The 15,924-nt window shown below is 48.6% G+C and overlaps 1 protein-coding gene across 2 annotated transcripts in view; it reads right to left on the reverse strand.

Moving 5' to 3' along the window:
* The window catches only part of LOC105560981 (fasciclin-1), a 274,172-nt gene that overhangs the window by 5,867 nt on the left and 252,381 nt on the right, over positions 1–15,924 (reverse strand). The window contains exons 9-10 of one of the 2 annotated variants that reach the window (XM_012010571.1): positions 13,723–13,965; positions 1,671–1,885 (exon numbers count right to left, since the gene is read on the reverse strand). In XM_012010571.1, the coding sequence (XP_011865961.1) occupies positions 1,671–1,885; positions 13,723–13,965 (458 nt within the window). Of the gene's footprint in view, positions 1–1,670; positions 1,886–11,585; positions 12,993–13,722; positions 13,966–15,924 lie in introns of those variants that run through there. The other variant, XM_012010572.1, reaches the window with a different exon arrangement.

The following is a 15,924-nucleotide window of genomic DNA, read 5'->3' on the forward strand; positions in this document are numbered from 1 at the left end:
CCCCCCCCCCGTCCGCGGGTTATCAATTATAATTTTAAATCAGAAGATAATCCACAGCTCTCTTCGCGCGGAAAGCTGCCGACGGTATGACGGGGCACGATTGTTGGTCGGTTATTTGGATCAGCGTACATAAACAATCTTCCACTGCGGAAACCTCGGCCCGCCGTTGCATCTCAGTCCCTCGTAGACCGTGGCGTCTAAATACGCGGATCTTCTGGAAACCCTTGCTCGACAGATCTGTTAATTGCTACACGGAAAGACCGGCCAGGGCAAAAAATAACTAGAATAAAAATGTTGCCGTTTAATTGGCAGTGGCATCCACATTGTTTCTTCATCTACACAAAACCCAGGCAGTTGCCACCGCTACTTGTCACACCAATGTGGGCACGACAACCGCGGATACAGCTGTCCCAAATATCACTACTTATTGGGGTTGCGTCAACCTTAATTGGACACGTGGTAGCCGTACCGGTCTCGCCGTGTAGCTGTGACTCGCGGTGAATTTTTCAACTCGTTCATGTTGGACTTCTCAGGTTCTGTCTTCGATTCTCTACCGATCCCGTGATACCTTGATCCCACGGAGTAATCGTTTCCCGGAGGTCCGCGAATGCCCGGGGTTCTTCTCTAATCTCTCTCGGATTCTAAGACAACGCCCCGAAGTTAAACGGGGCGAGTCTAGATGCAGTCGAGAGTACGACGAACCCGGTATGTTCCAGCGGCGTAATCTCGCCGAGTGAGTTTATTTGCTTTTTGCGCTTCGAGTACCGACCGTTAAATTGGACAAGGAGGCAATATCGGCGCGGGGGTGCGGGTGGGAGGGTGGCTACGAATTTAATAGGTACGACGTGGTGCCCTGCGGAACTATGCAATTCCGGGCGTAAGACACACTCCACGGTTATAGTTTTTTACGTCGACGGGGCCCGCGGTAATTGGAATGGGGATTTGTTGCGTTATTTTAATTAAATTCGAAGGAGAGGGGCGGAGGGTCGAGCGACGGGGGTGGGCGAGTCGTGCGGAAGGAAGGTGCGCGTCGGGGGTCACGCGCGGATAAGATTCTCATTCAGGAGTGGATGTAAGGCGCGGTGGCGACGGTGGCGTCTCGCGAAGATCGTATCTGGCACGTGGGTGGCGGGCTCGCACGTGTTCGCGCGACCGCGCCCACGTGTGCCCGAGGAGACGCGCCGAGCCCCCTGGACCCGCCGGGACAGAGATACCACTTCTTTTTCCGAGCGGGAGACAAATCGTCCGGTGTATCATTTCGTCGCGCGAATAGAAAATCGGGGGGGGGGGAGGGGGCGTCCCGTATCTCGTGGCCGCGGAGGGAGGGAAATGCGAAATGGAGTGGAAATTCCGGGCGCCTCGGCGCAACGATTTGCATAATTCCCGTTCGCGTTGCTCCGGAAAACGTACGTGAAATTAAAGATTTAAGCACAACGGAGACGCGAACTCGTAAAATTAAACGGAATCACAAGTTGACGCTATCGCGATACCGGGTAATGGATGTCGCGGCCCCCGTCCGCTTTCCGTGTTTTTTCTTTTTTTTTCTCTTTTGGTTCTGAATGCAACCGGCGCGACGCCTCGAGATCTTTCATAAAGATTCCAGAGAGTCGATGATCCGAGTCGCTTTGCATAAAGATGAATAAAGATGAAGAGGAGGGTGAGGGACTCACTTGAGCATCGGATCGGTCCTGAGTTTGTCGAGGACGGTGGTGTAGGGCACCCCGAGAAGCCTGTCGATTATGTGGATAATCCCGTTGGTGGCGGCGATGTTGGGGGTGATAATGGTGGCGTTCACGCCGCCGCCCTCCACGGTGACGGTCTGGTTCTCCCTCGGACCCTGCACCACGTTGAAGTAGAGCTTCTTCCTATCGGCGGCGGTCGACACCTGCAAGAATCCGAGCGGGGCTTCGTGAGTAAAACGTTCACGGCGCTTCGAGGGTGACATCAAAACTGCCGGGGAGCAAGAGGAAGCGAGAGAACGGGCGAAAGGAGCCCGATTCTTCGCACACAAAAGGAAACGCACATGGAAAAAGACGCTAGGCGCTGCGCAGCGAACAGGTTCTTCGTAGGCGCGCGATTCTCAACGCTCGAGTCGGGCCGCCTCCCTCGAGTCGATCAGAGAGATTTCAATTCACGTAATCGCGATAATTAAAAAGGAGACAGCTCGCGCGTACGAGAGCCGCAGCGCGTGAGATTCGAGCGTGGAGAAATCTGTTTGAGAGGATCAAGCGTGAACTCGCGCCTATGGATTCGCACAGTCGGAGACGAGACGGAAAGTTACAGCGCCTTTCCGTCTCTCCGCGCACAGAAGCGGGCACGAAGATGGCAGGTTTGAGACGCCAGGCAGTTAGGGGTATAAGTTTCGTACAAAGTTACGTGCATGCGATCACACACACATACACATACACACAACACGGGGACGCGCTAATAAATATTGACGGGAGGGGATCAGAGGTCCGATGAGAAAAGTCTGAAAAGATCAGTTCATGCCTTAAACGGTTGATTGTTCTTTGCGTTTATCGCCCTGCTCTTATTTTTCATCATCCCCGCTGGAACGGTCTCCCGTGATCGTTGGAGGATAAAGATCGTACCGGTGGTTCCGTCTTCGAGGCTCACGTGAAAAATGATACGGTCCGCGCTTTGTAAAAGTAAACGTGTTTATTATATCGCAATTACGACGTCAAAGGGGGGCCATCAGCGTGACAATCTCCGGGCGAAAATCGCGCGATCGCGGTGCCACGGAACGTCCCGGAGCACTTTCGATCCGCTTTCTTGGGCGGACGCGAAATTTGATCTTGAAAGAGAGCCGCGGCAGGGATCGCGACGGCGAAACGAATCCCTTCGATCCGCCGGATTATCCGGACGATGCGGCGTGCGTCGTGCTTCAGCCGGCAGTGCGAGTCTTTAACTTGCAAATATCGTCCGGATTGCAAATCGACACCCTCTCTTTCGACCTGTCTCCCCGCGGCCTTTGCCCCGTCTCCTTCTCTCTCGCTCTCTTCTCATTCGCTCCTCAGTCGTTGATGTCGGAATGGAAAAGCTTGGTATGGAGAACGCCAAGAGGCAACGATCCCTTTTCCGGCTGATCCAGCTCTCATGAATTTCCCGGCGTGCACTCAGAGCCACTTCCGGTTACTTTCCTGACGTTCATCCGCGCCCCCGAGATCTATCCATCGAGACCGAGAAACTGTGTACGGGATGTTTCAAAAGAGCTAACCGCGAGCACATTTTTGAAATTGCAAAGTGAGCCTGGGATTCGGAGTATTGTCTGGAACATCTTTACTCGAGTCCTCGCACATTATCGTTACTGCATATTAGATTGGAAGCGCGATTGCACCCAGAAAAAAGTTTCTTTGAAACCAAACGAATTTTCTCTGAATTTTGACCATACTAGACTTTTTATTTGAAGAAATGATTTCTTTAAATTTACAGATTGTACTCGAGGCGATGAGAAATTCAATGCGACGATACGAGATGTAGCCAAGTACGAACATCGTTTGAAGAAACAATTTATCGCCCGCAATGAAGAAGCAATACCAAGTTAGCTAGCGCTTTGATTTCTGGACGTACAGATTTCACGTTGTGAATCGCGCGAGATATCTGCCTTGCCGGTTAACCGAGCATCGATAGCGAACACGCCATGACATCGATCGCTGATTATTCACAGAGAGCGATCGCGATTTCTTCCCGTAATCAAGAAAGAATAATACGATATGCGGAGCGGCGCGGGCCGACCCGCTCGACTGTCGCCGCGTCAATGATAGGCACAATGAGATTAGACTGTTTTTGCCCCAAGTGTTTACGGCGCTACGTCATTTCTCGGAACCGGCGCACAGTGGGGCAAAATAGGACCTTTTCGTTCAAAATAACTTTTACCCAAAAGTATACAACCGATTTTAATGATTTTTATCTTAAATTAAAGCTTATAAAATTCCTCAGAAATCTGTCACGGCCGATTTTCGATAAACGTTTTTTATTTCTTTTTTTATTTACGTTTGAATACGAGAAAATGGAAACGTAGTTCGTAGTTTCGAGATCGCGATATTCAGTTAAACTTTGAACAATCACTTGGAATTTGAAACAATTTGCTACAAATTGATATTTGATTTAAATAAATTTACAAAAAGATGTTAATCGAATCTGCACCAATGTGTGCGCAGAACATATACAGTACCGGCCAAAAGTATATCACCTTCACGTTTTTCTGCTTTTTGTAAATTTATTTAAATCAAATATCAATTTGTAGCAGACTGTTTAAAATTCCAAGTGATTGTTCAAAGTTTAAATAAATATCGCGATCTTGAAACTGCGAACTACATTTCCATTTTCTCGTATTTGCACGTAAATAAAAAGGAAAGAGAAAACATTGATCAAAAATCGGCCTTGACAGATTTCTCAGGTATTTTGGAAGCTTTAATTTAAGATCAAAATTATTAAAGTCGGTTGTATACTTTTGGCTAAAAGTTATTTTGAACGAAAAGGTACTATTTTGCCCCACTGTGCGGCGCTCGGCGTTCGACGCCTGAATTCCAAGAACTTGCGCGATTGATAAACCTCGATAATCGACGAAATTTTTAACACCATTTCTTCAATAATCAAGCTTTTTAGACGGCATTAACCGGCCAACGTTTTAATACCGAAAATTTCTTGCGAAAAGTATTACCTCAGCCAGGGTTTTTGGCTGAGGCTTAAAACACAATTTCTTCAAATCTGGCGATTGTTTTAATACAAGTAAATAAAAATGTAGTACTCAGTCACATATGTTCTGCCGTTCGTGAAATTAAGATCTGTTCTTTTGATTTGCCATACGGAATTATTGACACAATTATCACTTGAAAAAGACCACAAGCCGTGGTCGAAACGCTGTGAGTTTAAACACAAAAATTTGCCAGACATGGTAAAGTAATCATCTGAAGTTTTTAAAAATTTAGTAGATTTAGTGGATTCAAAGGAACGTGATTTCAACGTATCTCATTCGGTTTAACCTAAATAAATGTTTGTTCTGGGTGTGTCCGAAAAATTCTGAATTTCTGCAAAACTAATAGATTTCGACGAAACTCGTCGGGGCGGTAAACATCATGCGAGTTCTCAATTAAAAATTCCGATGGCTTATTAAGATTCTAGTTGCACCGATGCGACGCGCCTTAAAATTTAATTTGTAAATTGGCCTCGTCGTTTCGGCAGAAATATCCCGTGAATAAATAAAATGTTTTGCCGCACACGACCGTTTTAAGCTGCTGTCCGCTTTAAGGTGGGACGCTTTTAATTCTGTCAAGGTGCAAGAAGGGAACTTTTAAGCACTCATGCGATCGTCCTTGATAAGCGCTCGCCACTTGTGATACGTCTGCGCAATTAATTTCTTATCCCAGCCTTTCGTCGCTCGCTGTTATCAATTAGCCGCGCGTAAAGCTATGGGACTTTTATTTGCGCGGAGTACGACGTCGAATAAATTAATTACGAGTGTGTAGATCGTAACGAAATAAATCGCGCTACTGAAGCGGAAAAAAGAAACGCGAGCGCGACGAGGGAAATTGAAATTGATTTATCTACCTTTGCTGGGCTCGTTCTGAAATCCACGCGGAAATTTATACGTATGTTTTATCAATATCGGGGAACCGGAGTCGTCTTCGCGAGTCAGACTTATCTGATTTAACCGTACCACTCGCGTGATTAAAATTCCACTATTTCAGGGATCCTAGCGAGCTGATATTTGTGATTCGGGAATATCCGGGAGAGCCTGAAAAATCTAAAGAGATCAGATTCCTATAACAATATTTCCTCAAACGGTTTAAACCGCGTATTTAAACCTTCATGCCTCAGGTAAAGGAACGGATCTCGTCTACTCCCCCGACCGAGGGGAGGAAAAGGGAGCGAGAATGTTTGACCTGATGAACTTTAAATAACGCATGCCTAAAATATGAACGTGAAACGGATGGAACGCGCGAGTGCAGAGAAATGGAGAGGAGTACTTTCGCGGCGATATCGCGAATAAAATTGAATTTTACGTCGCGGCCCAGCCCGACACGTTTCGCGGTGCCTCCTCTACCTCGGGAGTGCTTTATCATTTCATCAGCGGCTCTTCCGAGGCGCGCGCGCGCGCCATGGCGCGAGGCATGAAAGCGGTGTAAAACATATCTCGGCGATAAATTAGCGCGCCGGTGCGTGCGGTGCTTAATGCAAATCGGACCGGATAAAAAAAAAGAGACAGAGAGAGAGAGAGGAAAAATAGAAAGACAGCATCGAAGGAAATACGCACAGTCTGGCGCGGCGCGCAAAGGTCTCGTGCGTGCGTGCATGCGTGCGTGAGCTGATGCAAAGCATATTTTTCCGCGGGGGCTGCTGGCTTATCGTACTCTCGGACGGGAGTTATTAATTATTTTCCCTTTTAGCCCCGACGCGACTGGCGCGGTTTAATGCAAATTGGTCTTGTCGCGATTGGAAGGAGCCGCGTATATCCCCCGTTTCTTGAGAAGCGCAACGTTATATGGCACGTGCATTTTTGTGGCTCTTAATTGTTTTCAAGTCGAGGGGGAGAGTTTGGGTCGCATCCGGGAGTTTGCGAGCTCGCGGGTGAAATTGAACGGAACCGGCGGCGAAGGGAAAGGAAGGGAAGGTTTTGAAACGTCCTAATCAACGGGCGGTCACGCGGCGGCGGCCATGCGAAAATGTCACGCCGCACAGGTACTGCCGCGTTGTTTCCGATTAAGGGCGATTTACCCTTTGTTTACCATGATTAATATATACACCGTTTCGTAGTGCATGAGGCTCGGCAGAGTCAATATTGGTACGCACGTCCGTGCAGTGCGTGCGGCGCAGTAAATAACGGGCGATATTACCGATCGATGCGCCATATAACCACCAGCAATTAGCGAATCGGCATTAGCGCACCTGTTCGCTGCGCTCGCGCGGCCGCTTTTATGATAATCCATTCGCAAATTAATTAATAACGTCGCCCCGACCTCCCGTCCCCCTGTCGCACCGCAACCGTATTAAATCGCATCGTTTCGCCATTTCTCATTTTCCCGCGGATTCGACGATGAGATTTAGAGTCCGCGAACGTCGCGCGACTTTTCAACCGTCCTGCACGGCGACGGTTCCACCACTCGGCCGCGAGTAAGTCGAACGAACGATCGCGGAGCGATCGCCCACGTTTTACAAACGTCACAGCCCCCATTGCCATTCCGTGCGCCCGCGCGGCCGAATGTTTATTTATACTGATCGAACGTTAATTTATTAACGAGCGGATGGAGTAATTAAAGCCAACATCCCGTATTGGCGTTGCTGAATGATTGAAGCGGCTCGATGGATATTGAAGTGTAATTAGCTGTATCGGAGATTTCGCGTAATTGCGTTCATGGCTCCGGGAGTCGACGTTGCGGACGGGTGTACGGCGCGGCGCGCGATCCAGATATCGGTGAGCTGGAACGCGCTAGATTTGTGGCCGCCGCCAGTTGTAATTATTAATTTTACCGCGCGCGTACCGGCACCCTCTCTCTTTCTCGAATCCGGCCATCGTCGAGCTCGTAAGTCACCGGGCGCTTTCCCACGAATCCGATCCAACTGGAAAATTAATGCGGGCGCGTTACCGCGCTGAAAACGCTCGTTCCGCGCGGCCATTCATCGCGGCGCGCCCCAACGCGAGAGAGAGAGAGATCTCGATGCACGTGGCCCCCGATCGATCCCAATCACGGTATCACCATAGCATAACTATTCATTTGTTTCGTTTCGCGTCGATCCCTTCTGCGCATCCGACATCGATTTGGTTCCAGGGCCCAGAAAAGTTGTATGTGTGCACGGAGAGACCGATATGGTTACCGCATGTCTAGGGGTTGGCACAACCCCAATAAATAGTAATATTTGGGACAGCTATATCTGTGGTTGTCATACCCATAGACATAGTAATACTGGACCGAGCGTTTTAGGTAGAAAAAGATAGTGAGGGGGAAAAAAGTGGGAAAGCAAGGAAACACGTGTTCTACCTAACCGAATACTACAATCATGACTGCAATTACTTCTGCAAGCAAATACTTCTTAGCGAAATAAGAAAAATATATTTTTGAGGAAATCTAACGGCTCTTCGAGGTTCAGCAGCGTCGCATATTTTGAAACGTGCGTATAGGAGAAAATTATTTGCAACCGAGTGAGATTATTTGTAACCAGATGAAACCAAACGAAATCGTGTAATCGGTGGGACAACATCTTAGTGGTTAACCCCTTGGTGAAATCGGTGTGCGGCTGTGTAGCTTTGACGAGTAAGTGCAGTGATGGACAGAACGGTCGCGACACTCTCTTCTCTAACGAGTTTAGGAACACGCATTTAGATCGACGAATCAAAATCTTCTTCTCCGGGGAATATTTTACTCGACGGCCATTCCGAGACCATTTTGAGCGTTTCCGGTCTATCTCTATCTCTCTCGAGTGCCTAAACTCGTTGAAAAGGAAAAGCGTCGCGGTCATTCTGTCCGTCACTGTACACACACGCACGCACCGCTGGATTGCTGACCGAAGCAATGGCGGAATACCACGTGAGCGGGACCGAAAAGATCAAAGGGCCGACAGAGAGTGAACGTACTATAGTTACACTATGGTATCACCGCGCTATTTGGGGAAGGGAACTTCCGCGCGACGTTTCCGTCTCCCCCGATTCCCGTTCTCGATTTTAACGCGAGGGATCTTGTTTTACTCCGTCTACCTCTCCGGAAGATCGTCAAATATTCGGCGAGTTTCCGCCGCGGACGGTTTCCCCGCGAAATCCCCGGGTCCGCGCGACGCCTCCGCGAACTTCGTCTCGCCGATTCGTGCTTCGCGAACGCGGCTCATTAATATTCATTGTTATTTGAAGCTCGGCAACGGAGAAACGAATTAGATTGCCTTCGCCGGCAAGCGCGCGACCGGCCGGGAAACGCTTCCGAAAGGGAATATCCTTTCGGGCCGTCGCCAAGTTCGAAATCGAATTCCCCGCGACCATCTGGATGCGGAAGTTCCGGAAACTTAACCGTGAAGAGAGCGCACGGGAGTTACGAAAATAATACATATTATATCGGAAACGCGAGCCGGCTACGGCGTAGACAACCGCGGGGACGTGTACCGCGACGACGAGAAAAGCGAGGGCCCCGAAGAAGGAAGACGCTGCTTTACATTTCTTTCGCTCCGCGAGTTTTCCCGCGGGATATTAGACGCCACCCCCCCGTTTCTCCAGACGCTCGCGGGGCGCGGCTTCGTCAAACAGGAAGATAATGCTCGTTTATTCTGGTTTATGGGCTCGATTCCTTATTTATGACAATGAGAATTCGGGGAAGCCTTGAGGAAAGAACGGAAATGTTCCGCGGGAGGGAATCCTGCTACGTAACATCGCGGACGGGATTCCTCGCCGAGGAGGCTGCGACTTCGCTTATTATTAAATCAGTCTCGGCGCGAGACGGAGATGCTCGTCGATCGACTCGGAGGACGGACTCTTTGGGGTGGGAGAGACAATTCCGACCGGTCGTCGGAAATCGCCCCGATCGAAATTGGGCCTCGCCCCTTCCGTAGAATCGCGGCGCGAACGTTAACGGCGCGGATTATTATGTACTCGCGATTCCGATCGTACGTTCCGTTCGTTCGAAAGCTGCAAAACGATACTACCCGCGCGAGAGCTTTGCAATCGCATATCGCGATACCGGACCGGCGTATTTCCCGACCGTACCGTTCGCGCGATGCGACTCGCATTTCGCGCTCCTCTCGCCTTTTTTTTTTACCGCGAACCCGCGAGGCGCAATCGAGGTATGATTTTTCACCGCGGATTTGCGAGACGCGTCGCACCGGCGCGGTGCGGCGCGGCGCGGCGGCGCCCTATAAATTCGACAGTGCGTACAGATAACGGGCAAATCTGCAAACAATGCCGCAGAGCCAATAAACTCGTCCGGCGCCATACGAGGAAGGAGTTTATCGGTTTTGCGCGAGAATTATCTCAACTGATTGCTTCCTCGCCCGGTGGCGCGTTCGCGCGTACCGCGGGAGGCAGAGGTGTCGCGCCCCCCCCCCTCCCGCCTTTACGTCTGCTCGCGCGACAGAAAGATTGTCGTATACGATAAGACTACTGTGACAAACCGTGCGTGTCGGCGAAGACCTACGCGGCGTGAGCGATCGCACGTCTCCATGTTGATTTTCCCGGCGCATCGCGATTACCGGCGATCGCCGGTCCGCTCCAATGTAATTGAGTTCTCGCGTGCGCTAACGAGAACCCTTTCGGGCCGCGCGGACAACGCTCCGCGACGCGTATGATTGATAACGGCGGATAACGACGTAGCGCGTGCCATTTTATTCCGCGGAGCGTCGCGTCGGCGCGAAAAGAACGGCGATAAGCTGGTCGAGAGATCCCACGACGCCGCGGGAATACGCGACAGGGACAACAACTGCGCGTCCGACATCGTACGCGATCGTCGCGAATGTACAATATAAATGGCACGAAGCCGGGCTTCGCAGCTCCGTCGTCGGCGAAGACGTTCCCGACTCTATAAAGGTGCGCGGGAGGGAAAAAAAAATACCGGAGGGGCGGTGAGGTACGGGCGGTAGAAGTGCGGAAGCAGGCGGAAAATTGCCGAGAACTTCTTGTTATTCCGACGAAAAGTTCCGCCATGCTGATTGGATGATAATGAGCCTCGAAAAGTGCGAAAACGAACCGGCTTGCCGGTCGACTTCGAGCAGAACTTTAAGAGCGGAACAGCCCCGGCGTGTTGTTATGACGTCAGGCGTCTCCACCCGCGGAACTTTTTTATCTTCCAATCCACTTAATCCGAGGAAGCCGAGCTTCCTTATCGCGCGCGGCCAGGTGAGCCTCGCCTCCTCCGTTCGTCCCCGCTGTCGCCCGAGGGGGAAACTCCTCGCAAAAATACGCAATTATCGTTACGTCCTATTTGCCGACGAAACGGCAGAAATCCATTCCGCGGACTGTCGAACCCGCTCCGCAATTTCATTCGAGTCGCGCGGTTCCCCGGTATACGGGGTGGCGGGAAGTCAGCCTCGCGCCGACTAAAGCCCGTATCAGACTACAGACTCCCGACTCTGACTCGACTACTGACTCGGACTCCCGACTATGATTCAACCAATTGAGCCCGTATCAGACTACAGACCCCCGACTCTGATGCGGGGTCTGCAATGAGAGTCGCAGGGTCGTAGTCGTAAGAATAATCGACTGTAATTGGTCAATTCAGTCAGACACGTAAGAATTAACCAATCATAGTCGACTATTCTTACGACTACGACTTTACGACTTCTATGTAGACGAGGGTTGACTCGACTACTGACTCGGACTCCCGACTATGATTCAACCAATTAGAGTGGCGTCTATTCCCGAGTCGGCAGTCAGGGTCGACCGGTGTTTTGCTGTGATTGGTTGAATCATAGTCGGGAGTCCGAGTCAGTAATCGGGTCAGAGTCGGGAGTCTGTAGTCTGATACGAGCTTAAGGGGCAGAGCACGAAGCAACGTATAGCTTACGCAAGCGTAAACGTAGATAGCGCACAAGCTTTAGCGTAAAAGTAACGCTATATGTAATTGGTAGAGGTGTGACATTTTGATGTTATTTTTTAGCATTTTTTGCATTTTGTTTTTCCAGATTTTACGTTATTTTGATGTTATATTTTAGCATCGTTTGCGTTTTGTTTTTCCAGATTTCTTGCGTTATTTTGACAATGTTTTTGATAATGCCGTGATCAGAGGCAAACTTGGTTTAATTCGTTCTTTGTCTCTTTCCAACTGTTACTTTAGAAAGAGGCGAAGAAGAAATTAAGCTCAAAGCTAAACAACGCGGTGAAACCGGGCCTTGATGTTTTGCTAGAACAACTTAAAATTACATATCATTTTCAGGCTACAAAAGCAGTAAGATGTCTAAAAGAAGTAAATAAAAACTAGTCTTAGGCATAAATCTCTTTGGTTTAGGATACAACATAGACGTTAGAAATATTTGCTAAGAAAAATTGCGATTTTTAACGTTACTTGAACGCTACTTGGCGCTATTTTGCTTTTTAAAAACGTGTTAAAACGAAGCTGGGGACTCCAAATTGTAAAAAAATTACATTAAAAACGTTCTTGGGGCATTTTGCGTATAAAGATACCGTCAAAATGTCACGCCGCTAGTAATTAGAGGTAAGTGTGCTCTCTACGTTTACGCTTGCGTCTTTGTCGTAAGCCATTACGTTGCTTTGTGCTCTGACCTTAACACGCCGCGAGATGGTCCGCGACGTAGTCCGCTTCTTCGCGACACGCCGAGAGATGCGGACAAGGGGGTAACCACTTAATCTAATCGTGGGACAGTGTCTCCAAAATCATTGTAAAATCTTTATGAAATCCCTATATCCCTTTGTCTTTATCTTTAAGTTTCTTCACTTGTTAGACAATAAACATTAAATTTGACATAAATTCACTTGCTCGACTTGAGAAAGTTTTGGTGAATCTTTGAGATTAACGTCACATATTTTCAAACGTATAAGAAAATTATAATTAGATGAAAGTATTTTTAATCGGATGAAATCCTGTAATCGGCGGGACAACATTTTAGCTGGTGGTTGCCCCCTTGGGTGCGGAGTTTGAAGGAATCGCGAGGACGAAAATGCATTCCTTTTGCCGAGCGTCGACGCATCAGTCAAATCTCGCCCGCTAAATTTCAACGTGACTTTCCGACCACCTCGTATACCGTGTATCGCGGCAAGAATAGAAATCTCTTTGGCGTTCGATTACTAAAGCTATTGGCGGGGCGAGATTTATTGACGCTATCGATTGCCGAATGCCCCGGCGCGGCGTGTTAGTGTTGGAAATGTTAGCTCGCATTCGTTTCGCGCTCGTAATACGTTCAACATCGAGAAGCGCATGAAAGCGGACAGTGCGAATGGATGCAGCTAGAGAGTTTGCCAACAGTTTACGCAAAAAAAGGGGAGGGGGAGAAAAAACTAGGGAACATTGAAAGCTGTATGAATCTGTAATTACCCCGCTTTGCGACCTCCCGTTGAACGATTTCTTTAAAAAGCAGAAAGAATAGTTGGGTTAATCACTGTGATGATACACCTCCCACGTGCGTGATTATATCGACGTCGAGCTTCTGGCGAGAAGTCTCTCTTAAAATAACGTCTGTTATGTATGTGAAAAAGACATTTGCAAGTAAGATCGCGATACGGGTCTTGTTTTGTCGTGGCTGCATACATAGATAACTGAATGTACTTCTGTTAGGATCTAAAAATATGACCGAAGGATAAGCGAAGCTAATATTTCACTAGCCAGTGGATTATTAATAGCGGCTAGAATTTACTAGCGGCAACCGCACTTCAGTGGATGTCGAATAAAACTGGTTATTTTTATGAAAAATCCACTGACTACCGAGACATATGACACTATGAATTTGCTGTTACAGACTCGTGAACTCATTCTGTTTCGTTCGTAAAATTAATTTGTTCAGTCAACATTAGATTGTGCTTGAAATGGGCCCGATAAAGAGGTCGAAATGTCGTGACAAATATATATATTATTTTTTGTGCCAGCTTGGTCGATTTTTGAAACAATTCCCCCGTGTTCAGTTACCACTGGCGACAGTAAGCCTCACTCAATTTGGTTAATATTTCAGATACGATGTTTTATCTGTTCGAGAAGATAAGCACTTCGAAGATGACCCGGCAATTAGTTAATATCAGTTTATAGTTTTACGTTAATCTCGTCAATGTAATTTCGCACGGAAAGAAGGAAACGGACTTACTTGGCTGACGCTCTTGCTCTTGATCTTCTCGAGGGTTAGCCGCTCCTTGACGTAGTGGAGCTTGAGGATTTCCCTCATGCGGTTCTTGTCCTGCAGCATCTGCTTCACGCCCGGCTCCTCCAGCGCGTCGTTGCTGGGCGCGAAGAGGGTAACATCAGTCAGCTGATTGATGGAGGTCATAATGTCGTCCCCGAAATCGCGGATGGTCTCGTAAAACTTGTACACCGGTCCATCCTCCTTTTCCTACACGAGAGAAGAGACTTCTGTCGATCGGTTACGCATTACTCGCCGCGCCTCGGTTTTACGAGGAGCCATGTCGAGAGAAAAAAAAAGACTCAAACGGGAAAAGCAAGAGAAACTGAGAGAATGAGAGACAGAGAGAGAGAGAGAAAAAAACGGGAGGTAGGGAGAAACGTAAAAGGTTGGCATCGAGATTACTTATGAGAGCGGTCGATGGCGTCCAATTTCGGCCCGAAGTCATTAACGTTCCATTACGAGTTAATCAAAGAGGAAAGGACACCATTTCGCAGATTAAGACGTAATTGGAATTTTACATGAACCGCGCGCCGAATCTCTGGGCGCCATTTACTCTCCGGGGGAGAAACATTGGAAAAGCGAGAAAAATAAGAAAAGTTAGAGCGGATCCGGAAGAGAGAAGTTGGACGGTCGGGTTAACAGAAAGAAACAGGTCAACGGGCGGCGAGTTCACGAAGCTCTCGACTTTTCGTCGCGTCCTCGGACAGTCCTGTCGCGCCCCTCGTTACTCGATTTTCCATACATTTAATCGTCCGTTATTCTCGCGAGCCGCGTCCGAATGGAATTCCTGAGCGAAAGCTTACGGAACTTATTACCGAGCCCTCCGCGCGCCGAGTGAACGGAAAACGAGCGGGCGTGAGAGCCACGTAATCTTGAAAAATAAAATCCTTTGTGGGAGGCGACGATTGCGCCGCGAGGACGCTAAGAGATCCCCCGAGAGATCGCTTAAAATGAAAAATACTTGAAATTCAGAGGGTCGGCCGCGAGACAGAAACCGTCGCAATTAGATCGACGTAACGAACTTGAAACTCCGTGCAACTCGCGCCGCGTGGAAGAGACGGAATGAATTACTTATGGGGAAGACACAGGGGTGTAGGGGGAGAAAAGAAAGCGTGACTGGGACGTGACCGTTAGTGGTTCACGGAAGCGGCAACATTACGTGACGCACATAATTTACGTTCTTCCCCCGGAATTGCCCCGGACTGTCGATCGCGCTTCCCGTACGGACGGGAGGAAAGCCACGTGGCACGATCGAAAAGGGGATTTGGTATCAATCCCACCGAAGCAAACAAAACTTATTGGATGTAGAACGTTAACTCGTGTCACGCGATTCCCCGATGGTGCCGTATGAGAGTCTGGAAATACTCCGTAATATGAAATGCGATATGTCAATGCCGCGTCAATACCAGAATCAAGACGATGCATATCGAGAATGCCATCTCTTAAAAAAAAAAAGAAAAAGAAGAAGAAAACCGAGAGCTCCTCTCCCTTAGGAATGTCGATAGAAGTGTCATATTTAGATGGGGATGTCATCGGAAACTATTAATTTGCCTCTCCTTTCTTGCACAATATGATAAGACCTTGCGAATTAAAGACGAGTCTGAAAAACGTCTCCGGGAAGCGAGGAGTAAGTGGGTCATAATTCGGCAAGTACTTGTTCCAGAGTATGCGCGCTGTTTTCCCTTCTCTTTTTTTTTTCCTTAATAAATCTCAACCGGAGATCGTGCATTTTCTAACGAAATATGCGACTTACACGAGACGTTTTGGGAGAAATGAAAGATTCAGACATGTAACCCGACAGGGAATGGTTAAGAGATAGATTTTCTCCTTAAAGATCTCGGCGGGAGGAGCACGCGAAAGGGTCTTACGGGGTCTCTCTCGTGAAAGACACGCTTTACGAGATATCGTAAAGAAACTGCTGGATGTTAAAAATTTCGCGAGGTCGTGGGGGAATAACACACAAGTTAAAACGGACACCTCCGTACCCTCGTACAACTCCTGTCGGATCGCATTACACCGAGGGTGGAAAAAAGCCGGGGCCTGGTAATTAACGAGGCGGCAGTTAGCTATTCACGAGCCCGCAGCTTCGACGTGGTTCTCGGTGCCCATAGACGAGCTTAATGGGAGAGAATGACCGGAAAAGAGATGGGAAAGGGGTGGGTTTTC

The sequence above is a fragment of the Vollenhovia emeryi genome, unplaced genomic scaffold, assembly GCF_000949405.1.
Source record: "Vollenhovia emeryi isolate VEMERY1.0 unplaced genomic scaffold, V.emery_V1.0 DF939215.1, whole genome shotgun sequence".
Taxonomy (NCBI): domain Eukaryota; kingdom Metazoa; phylum Arthropoda; class Insecta; order Hymenoptera; family Formicidae; genus Vollenhovia; species Vollenhovia emeryi.